General features: G+C 41.8%; 1 protein-coding gene across 3 annotated transcripts in view; it reads right to left on the reverse strand.

Moving 5' to 3' along the window:
* slc39a11 (solute carrier family 39, member 11) overlaps window positions 1-11,586 on the reverse strand; it is a 144,030-nt gene extending 132,444 nt beyond the window's left edge. The window contains exons 1-3 of one of the 3 annotated variants that reach the window (XM_021564907.3): window positions 11,507-11,586; window positions 10,789-10,905; window positions 10,049-10,087 (exon numbers count right to left, since the gene is read on the reverse strand). In XM_021564907.3, the coding sequence (XP_021420582.3) occupies window positions 10,049-10,087; window positions 10,789-10,896 (147 nt within the window). In that variant the 5' untranslated portion in view covers window positions 10,897-10,905; window positions 11,507-11,586. Of the gene's footprint in view, window positions 1-10,048; window positions 10,088-10,788; window positions 10,906-11,328; window positions 11,396-11,506 lie in introns of those variants that run through there. The other 2 variants (XM_021564906.3, XM_036946293.2) reach the window with 2 other exon arrangements.
* Window positions 11,587-17,435: the final 5,849 nt, after the last annotated feature.

Raw genomic sequence — 17,435 nt, forward strand, 5'->3', positions numbered from 1 at the left:
GGCTCTGAGCATGCCAGTCAAATTCTTCCACACTGATCAGCAAAAAATGTCTGTATGGAACTCGCTTGTGTATGGGGACATTGTCATGGGTGAAACAGGAAAGGGCCTTTCCCAAACTGTTGCCACAAAGTTGGAAGCACAGAATCGTCTAGAATGTCATTGTATGCTGTAGCTTTAAGATTTCCCTTCACAGGAACTTAGGGGCCTAGCACAAACCATGAAAAACAGCCCACAGCCCCCGAACCATGAAAAACAGCCGCAGTCATCTGGAAATGCATTCCAGGTGACTACCTCATGAAGCTTGTTGAGAGAATGTCAAGAGTGTGCAAAGCTGTCAAAGCAAAGGGTGTCTACTTTGAAGAAAAACAAATCAAAATATATTTTAGATTTGATTGACACTTTTTTGGTTACTACATGATTCCATGTGTGTCATTTCATAGTTTTGATGTCTTCACTATTATTCTACAATGTAGGAAATAGGAAAAATAAAGAAAAACCCTTGAATGGGTAGGTGTTTTTCTATTTAAGGTCCCACCAATCTCCTGTGATAGAGAGAGAAAGAGAGATATCCTCATTGTTGCGTTACCATTTTTCCTTTTCCTTTTTTTATAACTCTGCATTGTTGGTTAAGTAAGCATTTCACAGTAAGTTCTACACCTGTTGTATTCGGTGCACGTAACAAACCAAATTCGTTTTTTTCATTTGATGATCACACCTGCAGGTGTGCACTTCCTTATAGCCAATGTCCACCTATCTATACATCTTTACCATCTACCTCGTTCAACATCAATTGAAGAAAGGACATTCAGAATAGAGAAGCTTGCCTGCTGAGCAGTCTCAGTCATGGGTTATTTGAAAATCTGTATGATATGTCAGTGCACATCACATCTCAGGATATTGCACAATTAGGCCTAGCAGTCAGGATTGATCTGGCTTCTGCATGTGGAGAAATCCATTTTTTTCAAAAGCATCCCTTATTTTATGGATACCTGAGGCTTTCCACTCTGTTCCACATCAACTAAAAAAAAGGAACAAACTGTGCATAATCCAGAGTTCAAACAGGCTATTCAATCTTGATAGCGTTTATGGACTGTTGTTTACTGAGGCGTGAGGCAGAAGAACCCAATGACCTATATCACATTGTCTCCGAATAGGTCAAAGAATCCATTTATATGCATTTTTTATGTAGGAGAAAACTGAAAGGACTGTTCAAGCCGCAAGGACCTGGTGTACGATAATGATCATGAAAATGCCATGCGTTCTTCGACATACGCCGACGATGAGCATTCTTGAAGCAATCGACATTGGTCAACAAACTTCAACAAAAATGTTGAGAACTTTGTTTTGTTTGTTGAACCTAACAAAGCCAATGGGTAATTAAGAAAAGTTACAGTAGTCTTCCTGGAAAAGTTATAACTTTGTGAATGGTCACAGATGTCTGCCTATCTGGTCCAGTAGTCTGCACATGTCCAAGTCTACAGCTATGCTAATTCGAGTCTGCCGGCATAACTTGGGAGTATCCGTGACCATAATGTATGTGAGTGTGAGATAGGTCTACACAATGACACGATTAATTTAATTCCGATCAAAATTGTGATATTGACATTTACAATATCAATATTGCGATTTTCTCCTTTCTTTGAAACTTCATTAATACAACAGAAACGAGACTACAGTACCTCCTCCAATGAGATATGCTCCGTTCATTTGCTCTCGACACGCACAGAGGACGCTAACCAATCACGAACATCCCCGTTCAGAGCGTGCAGTTAGAGGCTGGTGAGGAGAGAAAGGGCTCTACCTCAGTAAACCTGGGAAACATGAGTGCTAACGAGATCGATTTGGTGCCAAAGTAGAGCGCATCTTCAATGGTGTGGCAGTTTCAGCTACAGGCAAAACTACACTGCTCAAAAAAAAAAGGGAACACTTAAACAACACAATGTAACTCCAAGTCAATCACACTTCTGTGAAATCAAACTGTCCACTTAGGAAGCAACACTGATTGACAATAAATTCCACATGCTGTTGTGCAAATGGAATAGACAACAGGTGGAAATTATAGGCAATTAGCAAGACACCCCCAATAAAGGAGTGGTTATGCAGGTGGTGACCACAGACCACTTCTCAGTTCCTATGCTTCCTGGCTGATGTTTTGGTCACTTTTGAATGCTGGCGGTGCTTTCACTCTAGTGGTAGCATGAGACGGAGTCTACAACCTACACAAGTGGCTCAGCTATTGCAGCTCATCCAGGATGGCACATCAATGCGAGCTGTGGCAAGAAGGTTTGCTGTGTCTGTCAGCGTAGTGTCCAGAGCATGGAGGCGCTACCAGGAGACAGGCCAGTACATCAGGAGACGTGGAGGAGGCCGTAGGAGGGCAACAACCAAGCAGCAGGACCGCTACCTCCACCTTTGTGCAAGGAGGAGCACTGCCAGAGCCCTGCAAAATGACCTCCAGCAGGCCACAAATGTGCATGTGTCTGCTCAAACGGTCAGAAACAGACTCCATGAGGGTGGTATGAGGGCCCGACGTCCACAGGTGGGGGTTGTGCTTATACAGCCCAACACCGTGCAGGACGTTTGGCATTTGCCAGAGAACACCAAGATTGGCAAATTCGCCACTGGCGCCCTGTGCTCTTCACAGATGAAAGCAGGTGAAGAGCACATGTGACAGACGTGACAGAGTCTGGAGACGCCGTGGAGAACGTCCTGCTGCCTGCAACATCCTCCAGCATGACCGGTTTGGCGGTGGGTCAGTCATGGTGTGGGGTGGCATTTCTTTGGGGGGGCCGCACAGCCCTCCATGTGCTCGCCAGAGGTAGCCTGACTGCCATTAGGTACCGAGATGAGATCGTCAGAACCCTTGTGAGACCATATGCTGGTGCGGTTGGCCCTGGGTTCCTCCTAATGCAAGACAATGCTAGACCTCATGTGGCTGGAGTGTGTCAGCAGTTCCTGCAAGAGGAAGGCATTGATGCTATGGACTGGCCCGCCCGTTCCCCAGACCTGAATCCAAATGAGCACATCTGGGACATCATGTCTCACTCTATCCACCAACGCCACGTTGCACCACAGACTGTCCAGGAGTTGGCGGATGCTTTAGTCCAGGTCTGGGAGGAGATCCCTCAGGAGACCATCCGCCACCTCATCAGGAGCATGCCCAGGCGTTGTAGGGAGGTCATACAGGCACGTGGAGGTCACACACACTACTGAGCCTCATTTTGACTTGTCTTAAGGACATTACATCAAAGTTGGATCAGCCTGTAGTGTGGTTTTCCACTTTAATTTTCAGTGTGACTTTAAATCCAGACTTCCATGGGTTGATAAATTTGATTTCCATTGATAATTTGTGGGATTTTGTTGTCAGCACATTCAACTATGTAAAGAAAACATTATTTAATAAGAATATTTCATTCATTCAGATCTAGGATGAGTTATTTTAGTGTTCCGTAATTTTTTTGAGCAGTGTATGTCAACCAAATGCAAGTGTTGTGCAAAAAGTGCCTCGTGGCGACAAGTATATTGAATAATTTGAAGAAGAACCATTCCGCACTTTATGACGATTGCATGGGGAGGGAGGGGGGGGGGCGACAGCACCAAAGCCACTCAGCCACCCATCTTAAACAGGCATGCCATTGCGTCGTCAAAAGAATATCTCGCAGTCACATAGGTGATAGCCTCTGCGATTTATATCACATAGCCAAAGACATGATTCCTATTTACACCAGTCAGCAAAGACGGCTTCAGCAAGATGATAGACACACGGAACAGGATATACAAGATTCCATCTCGCACATATTTCTCCAAAGTCACCATCCCAACACTGTACAACAAAATGAAGGGAAAAGTTAACAGAGCGTGTTGATTATTACGCGACGACAACAGACCTTGGGTAGAACAGGCGAGCCCTACAGTACAGTAGTTTGACAATACACTTTATTGATGAGGAGTTTCAACTGAAAGGTTGGTGCTTGCAAACATCACAGGCTACTTCCCCGGAGATCACACGGGAGAAAACGTCGCTCTGGGGTTGAGAGAATCTTTAGCCCCCTGGGGCCTGAATGAGGAGCAGCACGTGTGCATAACGATAACGGCGAAATGTGGAAAAAGCCATCGCATTGAACGACTAGCCAGACTCCAATGTTTTGTACACAGACTGCACCTGCATCAGTAGGCTACGTGTTACATGTTAAGGCCATGTAAATGATTGAGCCTACACAACACAACCATAAGCTTCTTATTCCATCTGAATGAGTAAGTGCTGCGCTTACAGCACACTATATTTTGATGATCATGCTAAAAATTTATGTTTGTTATGTAGGTTTAATAATCCTATCTATTATTATATGTCTAACAATGTTAGAAAATATTTGTTTCATTTGGTTTTGCGTTCAGTAAGCACAGTATGTATCAATTCATATTAACTCATTTTAGTCACCCTGACACTTGTTTTTACCATGTCTGATGGAATTACCAAATTGTCACCTTAGTGTAACCCTGCAATTAATTGACCATGTTCTATCTTTGTTGGCTAGTTAATACACTATAATGGCAAAGGGTTATTCACAGTCAACATAAATCAAACCAGGGTCGTGTGCAGTCACTGTAGTGAAGGATCTTCCCATAGACACCACAAGTAGAGCTTTGAATAGTTTATCCCTGCTTTCCTATAAAACATCATGTTTATCTGTACAAGTAACACAACTCTGAAAACGTCGCTGTTTCAAACACAATGGGTTTTGCGACCTTTGTCGGAGCCTAAAAGGTTCAAGGACAATAAGCAGCCAATTTCAGAAAGCCCGTTTAGGCTCACGTTCTCAGAATTAAGTTTATAAATACCAACGCAACACCAATGACTTGTTATTATGAACTATGGAATGTAGAAATAAACACAAGACACAATGAAGCGAGGCTAGCTAGATGAATTAGCTTTCTATGTTCTGTTTATTTTAGCCTTTAGCCAACTCTTCCAGCACAACATTCCATAACTGATGTTTGACAAGTGTGGCAGGTTATGCAAACTAAGCCCAGAGACCTAGAACTCACGGAAGTTGGAACTGATAAGGAACGAGACATGATTCATCTTTAGCACAAAAAAATATATACTACTGTTTTATTCCCCATTTCATTTATATCTATATATTTTGATTAATTACAAGGCGTTGAAGAAGATTAACATATCCTGCTCTTATCAGAATGTAATTCTCCTTCTCATGTGCTGGAATAACCACATTCCTCAATACTATGCATGTTCCTTGACTGCATTCTTCCTCCCACACTAGGCTTTGCATGCACCCAGTCATATCCACTGGAGTAAAATGCAAACTAATTGTAAGAATGTCCGTCAAACAACAATCCAATCATGCGAAGTCAGTGCGAAATTCATTCATTTCAAATTCCATTTTGCACCCAGTGGACCATTACAATATTGCCTACTGTATCACGTCAGGTCATCAATGATTCAATTTCAACCTCAGTTCTTTCTTTAGTGTCGTTCACTCTTTCCTACAGATGTCCTCTCTTAATTTGACCAGTTTCTCACAGAAGGGAAATAATCCTGCAGCAACAGGACATGTGAATTATTATGTGGATTACAATTAATGGACATTTTTGTATGGGTTGATGCCATTTTCGTTAGGGAAAATCCAGTCTGAAATGTTAGAGTGGAAATTATAATCTTTAGAAGCCTTTTTAAACCTCGGAGCCACTACATGTTTTAATTTCCTGCAGCGCAGGAAAATTCTCCGCAAGAAAAGAGTGATCAAATTAAGAGAACGCAAACATCTCCTCTTTCCCATCTCATTCTGTTATTCTAGATGTTTCTTCTAGACAGGAACTTGTGTTTCTATAGAAAGCTCCCTCCTGGGTGTAATGCAGATGCCTCAGAAGCCACATTTCTCCTGAGCGAAGCAAAGGGAATGTCATGCATGACACCTGAATAAATAAGGAACTTGGCCAACTCCTTACCTGAAACTAATCTCTCCCTCTCCATATGTAGTGTTTGTGGACACATACATGACATTTAGAATATGCTAACTGACTCCGTGCCAAATTAGGTGGACGCCAGAAAGATGAAAATTGAATGTTGATGAACATACATAGCTGGCACAGGAGCTGGACAAAAAGAGAACAATATCAATAAAATAATAAAGGTGATTTCAGCTCCCCTAAACTTCAATCTCATATTTCTTATCTGCAGTCTCCCTCGTACGTTTTCTCTATTCATAACTAGGGACATTGTTACAGTAGCGGTCACCTCTCTGGTATAGCCTAGTATCTATTTGTGACTCATTTACTTCTGACAATCTTTTCTACTATCTTTGAGGGCTGCTTTCATGAATTCTGATCCCCTCATCTCCCTGAGGGAGAGCTCACCTTTCCCCCATCCAGATTCCCTCATCTCCCTGAGGGAGAGCTCACCTTTCCCCCATCTAGATTCCCTCATCATCAATGGAGAGCTCTCCATTGTACTCAGGAGATCTTTGTCTCAGATCAATAGTCTCTTTAAAATTCCTCTCCACCCTTAGGCAGTCACGACTCCACACTCACCACCGACTGACTGCACACACCAGCATCTCTTAAATGAGCATCTGTAGGATAAGAATCTCTCTCCTCCACACACACACACACACACGTGCTTGCTACCTGAGCCTCTAAAATAACGAGGAAATGAAACCACTTCAAAGAAGGCGACATAAACACAGTGGTGTTCTACTGTAAACTTTCTACAGATGCTTGTCTGAATACAGCCCTTTGGGTTGTGTCTAGTCTGCGGTTTATTTGTTATGACTGAAGAGACCAGTGGGACTAGTAACAGAACCGCACTTCCTTCAACCTGCTCTCCTCCCATAGGGACCCACTCCAGAGTAAAACACAGCATATGACTTTGTTTGTCAAGACTAGCTAAATGTCTATGCCACGGTCCAAGATGCAAGACTTTACAGCCAAATGTAAAAGCTGGGAAGAGCAGCAGTAAAAATGGAGAAAGCAGAGAGGAATGGTACTGAACCCCTCAGCAAAAAAACTATTCCCAGCGCATTTCAGGGACTGCGTGAGCTACCTGTGAGCATCAGAATACAAAGTGAGTGAGGCAGTGGAGGAGCAGATGTCTACAACAGACTTTAATGAACAGACCCCCACTGCCTGTGAGAAGGTCACCATGAGGAGGAGTGACGAATGAGAGAGGCAGGTAGAAGCAGCTCTCGTCCTTGCCTCTGCATAGGGCAGGACTGGAGGATTGTATTTGCATTTTGCCTTGCAATGTTATTACTAAATTCCCTTCCAGACCAGACACCCCTCAGTCACCACAAGCCAACTGTTACATTCTACTGTGATAGTACTGACGAGTCAAAAATACTCCTAAAGAGAAAAGTCCTAAAGTTAACCAGCACAAGGAAAAGTAGCTGGTACACAAACACTCAAAGTTTGCAGCTTATTTTCAGGTATTTTTCTATACTCCGTGTAGGCTAATAGTTTAATTCATGTTCATAGTGAGCAATCAACTGCTCCTTACATCCTCCCTCAAAAACAGCTCAGATCTAGACCATAGTTGGGCCCAGAAATAAAGCGAAGCCAGTTCAGACCGGAAACCTGAGTGTTTGATATCATCAGCTGATATTGGGGCGGCAGGTAGCCTAGCGGTTAGAGCATCGGGCCACTACCCAAAAGGTTGCTAGATCGAATCCCCAAGCTGACAAGGTAAAAAAAAAAAAATCTGTCGTTCTGCCCCCGAACAATGCAGTTAACCCACTGTTCCTAGGTCGTCATTGTAAATAAGAATTTGTTCTTAACTGACTAGTTAAATAAAGGTTAAATAAAAAAATATGTAGCTATGATGTGCTCACTCCCCGAAGTTTGTGGTAATGATTTAGGTTTGATATGGCAGTGAGCTACCCTGAAGCTGCAGAGCCTAACATCAAGACTTAATGTATTGTCATGTAAAAAATGGTTCAACTGTAGTGTTCTGTCAGAACTCCTCACAGTGAAAATATTTCATGCGGGCATCAGAATGATGTAAAAGCATCAACTGCAAAATTAATTTCTCTCAGAATTTGAAAATCCAGAACATTAAAAAAAAAATGTTTATTAATTATTTAATAAACTCATACTTTATGATTAGGCCAAGAAAAATGGATTGCTGCTGTGAACTTATGGCTAGTTCAAAAATAACTAAATCTCTCTGAAACCATAGCGGCCACATGGCTCTCTTGATTTCATTTTAATCAAATCAGTATATTAATGTTACTTAGAAAATAAAATTATTTGGGGAGAGAGATACTTTTACTAGAAATGTTCATATAATTTCCAGTTTCCTCATGGCACCTACTAAAGGTAGACTTCTTTCAGGGGACCGGAGCCCTAGGACCATGCCTCAGGACTACCTGGCATGATGACTCCTTGCTGTCCCCAGTCCACCTGGCCGTGCTTTTGCTCCAGTTTCAACTGTTCTGCCTGCGGCTATGGAACCCTGACCTGTTCACCGGACGTGCTACCTGTCCCAGACTTGCTGTTTTCAACTCTCTAGAAACAGCAGGAGCAGTAAAGATACTCTCAATGATCAGCTAAGAAAAACCAACTGCCATTTACTCCTGAGGTGCTGACCTGTTGCACCCTCGACAACTACTGTGATAATAATTATTTGACCATGCTGGTCATTTATGAACATTTGAACATTTTGGCCATGTTCTGTTATAATCTCCACCCGGCACAGCCAGAAGAGGACTGGCCACCCCTCATAGCCTGGTTCCTCTCTAGGTTTCTTCCTAGGTTTTGGCCTTTCTAGGGAGTTTCTCCTAGCCACTGTGCTTCTACACCTGTATTGCTTGCTGTTTGGGGTTTTAGACTGGGTTTCTGTACAGCACTTTGAGATATCAGCTGATGTAAGAAGGGCTATATAAATACATTTGATTTAAATTGAATCAGTGTTTGTAGTGGTGGCAACAATACCTTACATACATATTCTTCTTCTTACATTCTACAAGTATAAATCAGATGCATAATTAAGATCCCGAATCTGAGAGGGCCTCCCGAGTGGCGCAGTGGTCTAAGGCATATACAGTGGGGCAAAAAAGTATTTAGACACCCACCAATTGTGCAAGTTCTCCCACTTAAAAAGATGAGGCCTGTAATTTTCATCATAGGTACACTTCAACTATGACAGCCTCTTAAAGAAGTTACAGGTCTGTGAGAGCCAGAAATCTTGCTGGTTTGTAGGTGACCAAATACTTATTTTCCACCAGAATTTGCAAATAAATTAATTAAAAATCCTACAATGTGATTTTCTGCATTTTTTTTCCTCATTTTGTCTGTCATAGTTGAAGTGTACCTATGATGAAAATTACAGGCCTCTCATCTTTTTAAGTGGGAGAACTTGCACAATTGGTGGCTGACTAAATACTTTTTTGCCCCACTGTAACAACCGGCCAAGCTCAGGAGTCCCATAGTGCGGCGCACAATTGTCCCAGTATCGTCCGGGTTAGAGTAGGATTTGGCAGGGGGGGCTTTACTTTGCTCATCGCGCTCTAGCGACTCCTTGTGGTGGGCCGGGCGCCTGCAGGCTGGCTTCAGTCGTCAATTGAACAGTGTTTCCTCCAACACATTGGTGCGGCTGGCTTCCGTGTTAAGCGGGCGGGTATTAAGAAGCGTGGTTTGACGGGTCATGTTTCGGAGGACGCAGGACTCAACCATCACCTCGCGAGCACGTTGGGGAGTTGCAGCGATGAGACAAATACAACAAACAAAAAATTGCAAATCAGATACCTAACTGTAAGGGAGGAGATGCGTCTGCCAAACTATCCCAGAAAGATAAGACTTCTTCTTATAAGGCAGTAGGCAATACCTTTGGAAAAGTCTCACCCTTCCTTTAGCTTTGAGGATCTTCAAGAAATGTTTGGAAAACAAAGAACGGAGTCTACCAAAACAACTCAAAAGGCTGTCACATCTGACATCTGCTCATACAAACGTGTTGACAGATAGCAGAGAAACCCTGGGCTTGGAAAAAAAGAAAGGACAGGTGTGTGTATGTGTGTTCAAAAACATATTTTCTTACCCCAGCAGCAAAGCCCAGACTTCCATCCAATATCCGCTTCTGAAGAGGAGGGCAGAGAGAAAGGAGGAGTGAAGTCAAACCAAGGGCATCAACAATCCAATGTGATGTTTAGTTCAGAGCAATTCCATGGTAACGGAATTACACTGAGACACTGATTTTTCACTTTAAAATGTAAACCAAACAAAAACCATGTGATTTCAAAGTTTAAGAAACCATATGACGCTATGCTCAATGACTACTTTTAAGAATTTTAACTAAAAATGTTACTAATACACATTTCCAGGAAGAACTGTGCATATATAAAGTTTGGTAACAGAATAAAACTGAGGGATATTTTACTGTAATTATTTTACCAAACTTTGCATCTGCAGTGTTTCCAGTAAATGTTTTATAATTGTTTGACTGTGTAAATTGTTCAAAGTAGCCATTGTACTACTGTATGGTTTGTTAAACTTTAAAATCAATGTTTTTTTGTTTAACATACATTTAAATAGAAAAAAATCAGAGTCGGTGTAATTCCAATGCCATGGAAATGCCCTTCACAAGGACAAAAAAAAGAACTTTCCATTTCTATGGAACTTGAACTTCTGAAGCCATTCAAATATACTGCAATTGATTTAGTGAAACTAAGGGACATATTGGAGTTCACACCAGGGACATGAACTGTATTTGTCTGCATATAGCAGTGTCACTATACAGTAAAACATCATACGGCGGCAACACACAGAGAAACGTTGTACCTGTCGGCTGGAGAAGATGAAGACCAGGGCAGCCCCAGCAGCAGTCAGGCCCCAGGTGAACAGAGTTCCCAGCAGGGCCTGGGTCACAGGACTGTAGCCTGGAAGCATGGTGCCAATCTTGGGGACAGAGAGATGCACACAGTGGAGTGGAGCCGCACAGGATACTTCAAGTTGTTTTTACGACACAGTCACAGAAGCTAGCTAACTTGACGAATGTAAGGTACATCGTCAGGAAATCCCTGTAATATGAGTGCACCAAATAACAGATAATTTTGTAGAACAAAGGCGTGTGTGCTAAATCCTGTTGGTTCAGGAATGTGACAGGGTGGCATGTTTGCAAATTACTGCCCAACCCCACAAGCGTCCTGCTTAGCTGTCTACATAGCTAAATAAACTTGCTTGGCAAGCAAGAAGAGAAACATTTGCTAATGCCTTTCATTGCATTGTTACATCTTTATTTGTGTCCAAAATAGCTGTCTCTTTTGGCTCTCTATCTGAAATCAATGTGCGTTGCTTGTATCATCCAAAGAGTTGGCCTACCAGTATCAGACGACACTGTCAGATAACTTTGCTTTTGTTCGCTGCGCTGGTTGTGTTGCAACGAAACACGTGCTTTACGGCATTACCAAGACACATGCGTTATCCGAGGACAGATTACTATATTCTCATCTTGTTTTATGGTTTTAATTCATTAAATCATGTAAAAAAAAATACTTACTGTCACTTCTAGCCCCGCAAGTCGAATGCATTTACTTCCTACTTCCCTGTATACGTATCTGTGACAGGTTGAGGACTGCCCCTCGCAAGATGCCATTGGCTATTCCAGCATTTGGAGGCGTGTATTGTAAGTTGATAAGCCAATAAGCCTTCGTTCACAAAGTCACAGCCAGCCACTAACTTTTGACATCAATATTACAAATGGTGTTTTATGAATGTCATGTTAGATTTTTTCAAACGGATCATTTCCTGCATAGTATTATTTTGATTATTTTTTATTGATTTTGCATATCACACTATATAGCTTTTGTCAGGAGGTCATTTTTATTTACAATCTCTCATGTCTTGCCCAGCGGATGAGGTGAAGCAGTTTAGCAATGTAGCAGAAAATAGGTTGAAGTACCTCTGCATGGGACAGTTCAGGTAAGGTGACGTAGTTACACCCCATGAAGTGCCTCTGTGAATGTAAGCTGTAAGCTATTTTTGAATGTCAATAGACCACTGACAATTTGCTAGGGTCTGTTATTTGCAATGGTCTGTTATTAATAGTCTGTTATTGTGCTTGAGGATTAGTAAGTAACCATTGTGATTATTTTCCTATATCAGCTTCAATATGTAAGCAGTCCCTGTGTTGGCAGTAGGGCCTTAAGCAGATACATTCCAAATGTTCCTCTCAATGAATGTACTCTCCCCAATGGGCACACACTGGTTTTCATTTTCAACTAACTAACTTTGAACCAACGTGGAATATAAGTTGAATTGACGTCTGTGCCTATTGGTTTACTCTAAGGCTTTAAACGTTCTCTTGCTTATCTGTTGTTCTGGCTCTGCTTAGCTTAGTCTAATATTAACTGTAGGTACATTATGATCCTTACCATGCATGACATAGCCAAAGCTGTCAGAGCTACCACCCTCTTATGTGACACGTCATTGTGCAGGCCAGCTCTCAAATGCACAAAGAGTGAGAATAATGCATGGTTCAGGATTTTTAAGCCCTTGAAACCTCAAGACAGGCAGTGAGTTTTCCTTAATGTTAATCAATAGTGCTATAGTCCAGTTAAAGGCCCAGTGCAGTCAAAAACGTGATTTACCTGTGTTTTATATGCATTTCCCCACTATGAGGTTGGAACTATACTGTGAAATCAGAAAAAAATATGATAAGGCCCTTTTAGAGCTGTTTAAAAATAGTTGCTGAAATTTTAACCTGTTTTGGTGGGATGGAGTTTTGACCTGCCTGGTGACATCACCAGGTGATAAATTACTTACTAGACCAATAAGAAAGAGATTTCGAAACCTCTCTGCCAATAACAGCTAGTTTTCTGTTTTCCCCTCGCCACTCAGACCACTCCCAAACAGTCAAAATTATTGTTTGAGAAATTGCTCTTTGCTAAGAAGCTATTTTTGTTTATTTTTGACCATTGAAAACAATCACTGTAAGGCAGTTCATTGTCATGCAGAAATGATTTGATATTGAGATTAAAGTGGCTGCATTGGACTTTTAACCAACTTTATTTGGTTTGTAATCAGTTGGTTCCATTTAACAAGTAGCCCTGAATGGTCAGGCTGTGTGGGTCGCATCGCAACGCCCTAGATTCCATTCTGTGGAAATCTTCTGACAATACACAGCAAAGAGGATGGAGGTAAGCTCAGGTCTCTTGTCATCCAGCTAAAAGCATTAAGTATTGTGTATGTGTGTGTGTGTGTGTGTGTGTGTGTGTGTGTGTGTGTGTGTGTGTGTGTGTGTGTGTGTGTGTGTGTGTGTGTGTGTGTGTGTGTGTTGTTGAAAGTGCTTCACAGCTCTGCTTGAGTGGTCCATGCTGTGTTTTGATAAAGATGGGAGTAGAGTAAACGTAGTGGCACACTGGAATGTTTTTTCCACACAGACACAGTGGAAATGACCTCATTAAATCTTTGGCCTGTAAATACTCATGGTTCTTTAGTTTTTGCCTGACTGACCCCTAAAGTGATAATATGTAATTTATACAACTTCACAGCTCGACACTCTGACATACAGTACTTTTTGGTTATTTATTTACAAACGGCACATAGATTTCCTACTGTAAATGTTCAGGAGATTTAGTTGATCATGAACCAACAGCTTTGCACTTACTTTTCTTAAGACAGCTAGAAAAAATGAAATGTGAAATCCAAGGCTTCTGAGAAACTCCGAACATTTAGCTCCATGAAACCGAATGCCTCTAGAGTAGTTTTATGAGAGGAAAACCAGCACCACTCTATGAAGTACTAACAACCTAAGCAGGTACTGAGACTACAGAGGCATTTCTCACTTTAAAGGGGCCTGTAAAAGGCCAGGCACCAGGAGTTGATGGGTGTGGGTAATGGAAAGTGAGAATTTAGGGAACATTTAGAATTTGAGATCTTCTCAGATACAGGAGACAGTGGATCAGACAGGTACACTACCTTCAGAAACTATTCACAACTCTTGACTTTTTCCACATTTTGTTGTGTTACAAAGTCGGATTAAAATTGATTTAATTGTACTTTTTTTTTCTTTCGACGATCTACATGAAATACTTTAATGTCAAGGTGGCGGAGAAATTCTAACATTTGTCAAATAAAAATCATAAACAATAACAACCTCATATATCTTGATTATTATTTAAGTATTCAACCCCCTGAGTCAATACATGTTAGAATCACCTTTGGCAGTGATTACAGCTGTGAATGTTCCTGGGTGAGTCTCTGGATTGTACAATATTTGCACATTATTCTTTTTTAAATGTTTCATGCAGAGTCAAGTTGGTTGTTGATCATTGCTAGACAGCCATTTTCAAGCCTTAACATAGATTTTTAAGTCAAAACTGCCACTCAAGAACATTCAGTGTTGTTGTGCAACTCCAGTGTATATTTGGCCGTGTGTTTTAGGTTATTGTCCTGCTGATATTTGTCTCCCATTATCTGTTGGAAAGCAGACTTAACCAGGTTTTCCTCTGGGATTTTGCCTGTGTTTAGCTCTAAACTCCCTTGTCCTTTCAAATTACAAACATTGCCATATTTTACTAGGCAAGTCAGTTAAGAACAAATTCTTATTTTCAATGACAGCCTAGGGATAGTGGGTTAACTGCCTTGTTCAGGGGCAGAACAACAGATTTTTACCTTGTCAGCACGGTGATTCGATCTAGCAACCTTTCGGTTACTAGTCCAACGCTCTAACCACTAGGCTACCTGCCGCACCATAACATGATGCAGCCACCACCTTGCTTGAAAACATGACAAGTGGTACTCTGTGTAGTGTTTTGTGATTTGCCTCAAACTTAACGCTTTGTATTCAAGAGATAAAGTTAATTCCTTTGCCACATTTTTTTTCAGTTTTACTTTAGTGCCTTATTGTATGTTTTGGAATATTTTTATTCTATACAGGCTTCCTTCTTTCCATCTTCAGTTCTCTCCTAATCACAGCAATTAAACCTTGTAACTGTTTTAAAGTCACCTTTGGCCTCATGATGAAATCCCTGAGAGGTTTCCTACCTCACTTGCAACTGAGTTAGGAAGGGACATCAGTCTACTTTTTATTTTTACCCATCTACCAATAGGTGCCTTTCCTTGCGAGGCTTTGGAAAACCTCCCAGGTCTTTGTGGTTGAATCTGTGTTTGAAATATTAATGCAACTTATTAAGCACATGTTTACTCGTGAACCTATTTAGGGTTGCCATAATAAAGGGGTTGAATACTAATTGACACAAGACCTTTCAGCTTTTCATTTTTTATTCATTTGTAAACATTTCGAAAACCATAATTGCACGTTGACATTATGGGGTATTGTGTGAAGACCAGTCTTCTAAATTGAATCAATTTTAAATTCAGGCACAACAAAATGTGGAAAAAGTCAAGTGGTGTGAATACTTTCTACAGGCACGGTGCTGTAATTATGATGGTACTGTACGTTCCACCCGCCTGTACAACTTTAGCACCTGGACATGTTTGAAGTGTTGATGATGTTGTTCAAGTGTTGAACTCCAAGGTAACCTGCCTAAATGACTATAGCCCCGTAGCCCTCACATCTGTAATCACGGGCACATTTGGAAAAGAGACCTCAATATGTCTTCCCTGTCAAAATGAAGGTTGAATAATGAAGTGCTTTGAAAGGCTGGTCATGACACGCATCAACACCATCATCCCAGACACTCTGGACACACTCTAATTCGCACACCGCCACAACAGATCCACAGATGACGCAATCTCTATTGTGCTTTAGAATGCTGTTTCCCATCTGGACAAGAGGGGAAATGACTATGTGAGAATGCTGTTCATAGACTACAGGTCAGTGTTCAACACTATAGTCCCCTCCAAGCTCATTACCAAGCGGGGGACTCTGGGACTGAACACCTCCCTTTGCAACTGTATCCGAAGCCACCTGACATTTCCATAAGTATTCAGACCCTTTACTCAGTACTTTAAGCACCTTTGTCATCGATTACAGCCTTGAGTCATCTTGGCCTGTATTTGGGGAGTTTCTCCCATTCTTCTCTGCAGATCCTCTCAAGCTCTGTCAGGTTGGATGGGGAGCATCGCTGCACAGCTATTTTCAGGTGTCTCCAGAGATGTTCGATCGGGTTCAAGTTCCTGCTCTGGCTGGGCCACTCAAGACTTGTCACGAAGCCACTTCAGCGTTGTCTTGGCTGTGTGCTTAGGGTCGTTGTCCTGTTGGAAGGTGAACATTTGCCCCCAGGCTGAGGTCCTGAGCACTCTGGAGCAAGTTTTCATCAAGGATCTCTCTGTATTTTGCTCAATTCTACTTTCCTTCGATCCTGACTAGTCTTCCAGTCCCTGCGTCTGAAAAACATACCCACAGCATGATGCTGCAACCACCATGCTTCACCGTAGGGATGGTGCCAGGGTTCCTCCAGACGTGATGCTTGTTATTCAGGCCCAAGAGTTCAATCTTGGTTTCATCCGACCAGAAAATCTTATTTCTCATGATCAGTCCTTTAGGTGCCTTTTGGCAACACCAAGCAGGCTGTCATGTGCCTTTTGAGGAGTGGCTTCCATCTAACCACTCTACCATAAAGGTCTGATTGGTGGTGTGCTGCAGAGATGGTTGTCCTTTTAGAAGGTTCTCCCATCTCTACAAATGAACCCTGGAGCTCTGTCAGAGTGACCATCGAGTTCTTGGTCACCTCCCTGACCAAGGCCTTTCTCCCTGGATTGTTCAGTATGGCCGTGTGGCCAGCTCTAGGAATGTTGGTGGTTCCAAACTTCTGCCATTTAACAATGATGGAAGCCACTGTGTTCTTGGGGACCTTCAATGCTGCAGACATTTTTTGGTACCCTTCCCTAGATTTGTGCCTCGACACAATCCTGTCTCAGAGCTCTATGGACAATTCCTTTGACCTCATGGCTTGATTTTTGCTCTGACATGCACCGTCAACTCTGGGACTTTATATAGACAGGTGTGTGCCTTTCCAAATCATGCCCAATCAATTCAATTTAGCACAGGTGGACTACAATCAAGTTGTAGAAACATCTCAAGGATGATCAATGGAAACAGGATACACCTGAGCTCATTTTAGAGTCTCATAGCAAAGGGCCTGAATAGTTATGTAGATAAGCTATTTCTGTTTTTTATTTTGAATACATTTGCATTGTGGGATATTGTGTGTAGATTGATGAGGATTTTTAAATTGATTTAATCCATTTTAGAATAAGGCTGTAACGTAACAAAATGTGGAAAAAAGGGAAGAGGTCTGAACACTTTCCGAATGCACTGTACATATCTACCTCTAATCCCTCGTGCCCCTGCACATTACCATACCATACCTTCATTCTTGTGCATTTTATTCCTCTTATTTTTTGTTGGGAAGGGCTCACAAGTAAGCATTTCACGGTAAGGTCTACCTACACCTGTTGTATTTGACGCATGTGACAAAAAAAAAAGATTTGTTGGATGTGTTGATGTGTTTGTTTAGTGC

Source organism: Oncorhynchus mykiss, chromosome 16 (genome assembly GCF_057628025.1).
Source record: "Oncorhynchus mykiss isolate SJ-2025 chromosome 16, ASM5762802v1, whole genome shotgun sequence".
Taxonomy (NCBI): domain Eukaryota; kingdom Metazoa; phylum Chordata; class Actinopteri; order Salmoniformes; family Salmonidae; genus Oncorhynchus; species Oncorhynchus mykiss.